Here is a 2,529-nt window from a genome sequence, read left to right on the forward strand (position 1 = left end):
AAACTTTTCTATTGTTATTTGATTCTTACTTATCCATCATGTTCATAGGGAGAGGAATATGGTAGCTGATTGCTTAGCAAAGAGAAGCACATAGATGGATTTTGATTTTCTACATTTACATTATTTACCACATCCTCCTATATTTGTCAATCAAATAGTTAATGGATGACATTGATGGCCTAGTTAGGCCTAGATCTTTTGTAACAATTGCGGCTAGTTAGGTTTTTTTTTCTTTTTCTTTTTAGGCCTTGTGCCCCCATTGTAGCAAAAAAAAAAAAAAGTTTATTTTGTCCTTCCGTTAGCTTGTAGCTTTCATTTGGTCTTGGTTTTCAACCATCTACATAAAAAATAATTGATAGAATAAAATAGCTTTTCAGATCAAATCAGAGTGATGAATTGACATTCAAACCCAAAAATGAAAACTAGCCTATATATTTTGCATTTCAACAAAAAAGAGAATCATATCTATTTTGGGCATTGAAAAGAAAGCATCATACAGCAATACAACCAGAACTAATCACAAAATTAGCTTTAGTTATTCACGTCATCAATACCTTTAATTCCTTCAAAATCAATAACACCATTGAGTTCTGCATTTGATTCCTCTTCATCACTTTCTTCTCTGTCCTCATTTTTTTTTTTTTTGGTCTGATTCTCTGTCCTCATAAATAAGGGGAATTGTCATGCCAATATATATCATTGATAATTCAATTCATCGACTACCTGTTCCCAAAACTTGCATGAACCGGATACCGAGGAGCATTTTACTTGCCACAAACTTCTCCATCACCAACACGAGTACCCTTACCCCTGTATAGAGCACATCTAAGACACGTGATAGTTGAAGAGCTGACTTTTTTTTATTTTGGGCTGAAGTTGAAGAGCTGACTGAAAGGTCGAAAGTTTGGACTCAAGGGGCTGAATAAAAAGTGGTAGATTCCAAAAAGAATACTTAACAAATTGCTTGAAGATCATGCAAAAGAATAGATTATTCATTTTGCCTTCTCTTCAACAAAAAGAGAGAGCAAAACCAAAAGCCAATGAGTGATAGAAGATAACATGTCATTTCCTAAAGTTTCCACCATTACATTCAATTGAAACCAGAACTAAAAGATTTGATTTCCTCAGAGCATCTCCAATGGTTAAATTTGAATTTGACATATGACATGGCAAAATTGACATGTTAATATTTTGATTAATTTTAGCTTCAATGGAGATGTCAAATTTGAATATTATTTTAATATATATAATTCTATTTGTGTTGCTTAACCAATTGCAGAAACGCATCAGCACGGTTGCTTTGTTACATGTTTGGTCTGCAAGTCTGTAGGTGCTGCTGCTGCAATGGGATTGAAATTACATGAGAGTGATTCAGCTCAGAAACATCTTTATCATCTTATCAACAACAACATTCATCAAGTATACAACACGAGATACGTAGACCACTCTACAAATAAATCATCTAACTTACTCCAAATATGAAGTTAAACATGGAAAAGGAACGCAACTTAAAGAGAGACCAATTATAGAATTTTATGACAACAACAAATCATACTTGCATCAATCCAGAGAATACAAACATGTGGAGCCGAGCTCAATTGGAGGTGGCCAAAATATCTGGGAACCGCCTGGGGAAGATCCCAACTTCTGAATGCTATGGTCCTCTAAGTAGAACATGAAACTCTCTGGTCTAGTTACTTCTCTAAGAGCAAGATTAACATTGTTTTCATCTGAGAAGTAAATGCAATTCCCTTTGCACCCAGCCAATTCTTGGGCCGAAACAGAGAAACAGCAATCCATAGCCAAGAAAAACGCTCCATCACCCAAGCTCTTCACTTCAACCCATCTGCCCAACTCTCCATTCAACAGTTCCAACTTGCAAACCTTAAAATCAACTACCTTTAGTTCACCAGACTGATATCTTTGGTGTCTTCCACGACGCCAACGGACAAATAAAGAAAAATCTAACTCAACACCAGCCCCTTCTTGCTTATTTTGTTCTTGATCAAAATACATATCGACCACAAAGCTCTCCACAAGACTCTACCAAATGCTTCCGCCCACCAAAACCAATCACTTTCGACGAAATCTTCACCATCACTTCTGAAGACACATCAATCCTAAAAACATAACCCAAGCTATCCACCACATATGGCTGACCCTTATAAACAATAACATCATCAAAAACAAAACCTCCATTACTAAACCATGTGAATTTCTCATCTCCACTTTTAGCAAAACCCAAATTTCCCTTATCAGAGATAACCAGAATAGCACAATCAACAATCTCAGCAGGCATTAAATCACTTTCTTTAAACCACAAACAGAACTAGAGCCAAGGATGTATCTCAGAAAATACGACTTCCCTAATTCGATCATTTTAAACTCCAACAAATTGAAACATTCAGGAGACGACGACGGGCCGTTTGTGTACCTGATTCGCTTGGAGGTGATCGGATTTCTTCTATGTCGCATTCTTCAACCTTGACCAACCAACCTCCAGACGACGGCGGCGCCAGTCATGACGTG

General features: G+C 36.7%; 1 protein-coding gene across 1 annotated transcript; it reads right to left on the reverse strand.

Moving 5' to 3' along the window:
- Positions 1-1,560: 1,560 nt before the first annotated feature.
- LOC133744422 (putative F-box protein At1g65770) lies at positions 1,561-2,299 on the reverse strand. Its single transcript, XM_062172533.1, has 2 exons — positions 2,015-2,299; positions 1,561-1,884 (listed from the first exon to the last, which is right to left on the reverse strand). The coding sequence occupies exons 1-2, from the start codon at positions 2,297-2,299 to the stop codon at positions 1,561-1,563; spliced, it is 609 nt and encodes a 202-aa protein (XP_062028517.1).
- Positions 2,300-2,529: the final 230 nt, after the last annotated feature.

The sequence above is a fragment of the Rosa rugosa genome, chromosome 4 (assembly GCF_958449725.1).
Source record: "Rosa rugosa chromosome 4, drRosRugo1.1, whole genome shotgun sequence".
In the NCBI taxonomy this organism is placed as follows: domain Eukaryota; kingdom Viridiplantae; phylum Streptophyta; class Magnoliopsida; order Rosales; family Rosaceae; genus Rosa; species Rosa rugosa.

Coding starts and splice junctions, on each gene's coding strand:
- LOC133744422 (XM_062172533.1), bottom strand. CDS start 2,299: ATGCCTGCTGAGATTGTTGATTGTGCTATTCTGGTTATCTCTGATAAG. Junction 1,885..2,014: donor GAGAGCTTTGTGGTCGATAT/GTATTTTGATCA, acceptor GTTGATTTTAAG/GTTTGCAAGTTGGAACTGTT.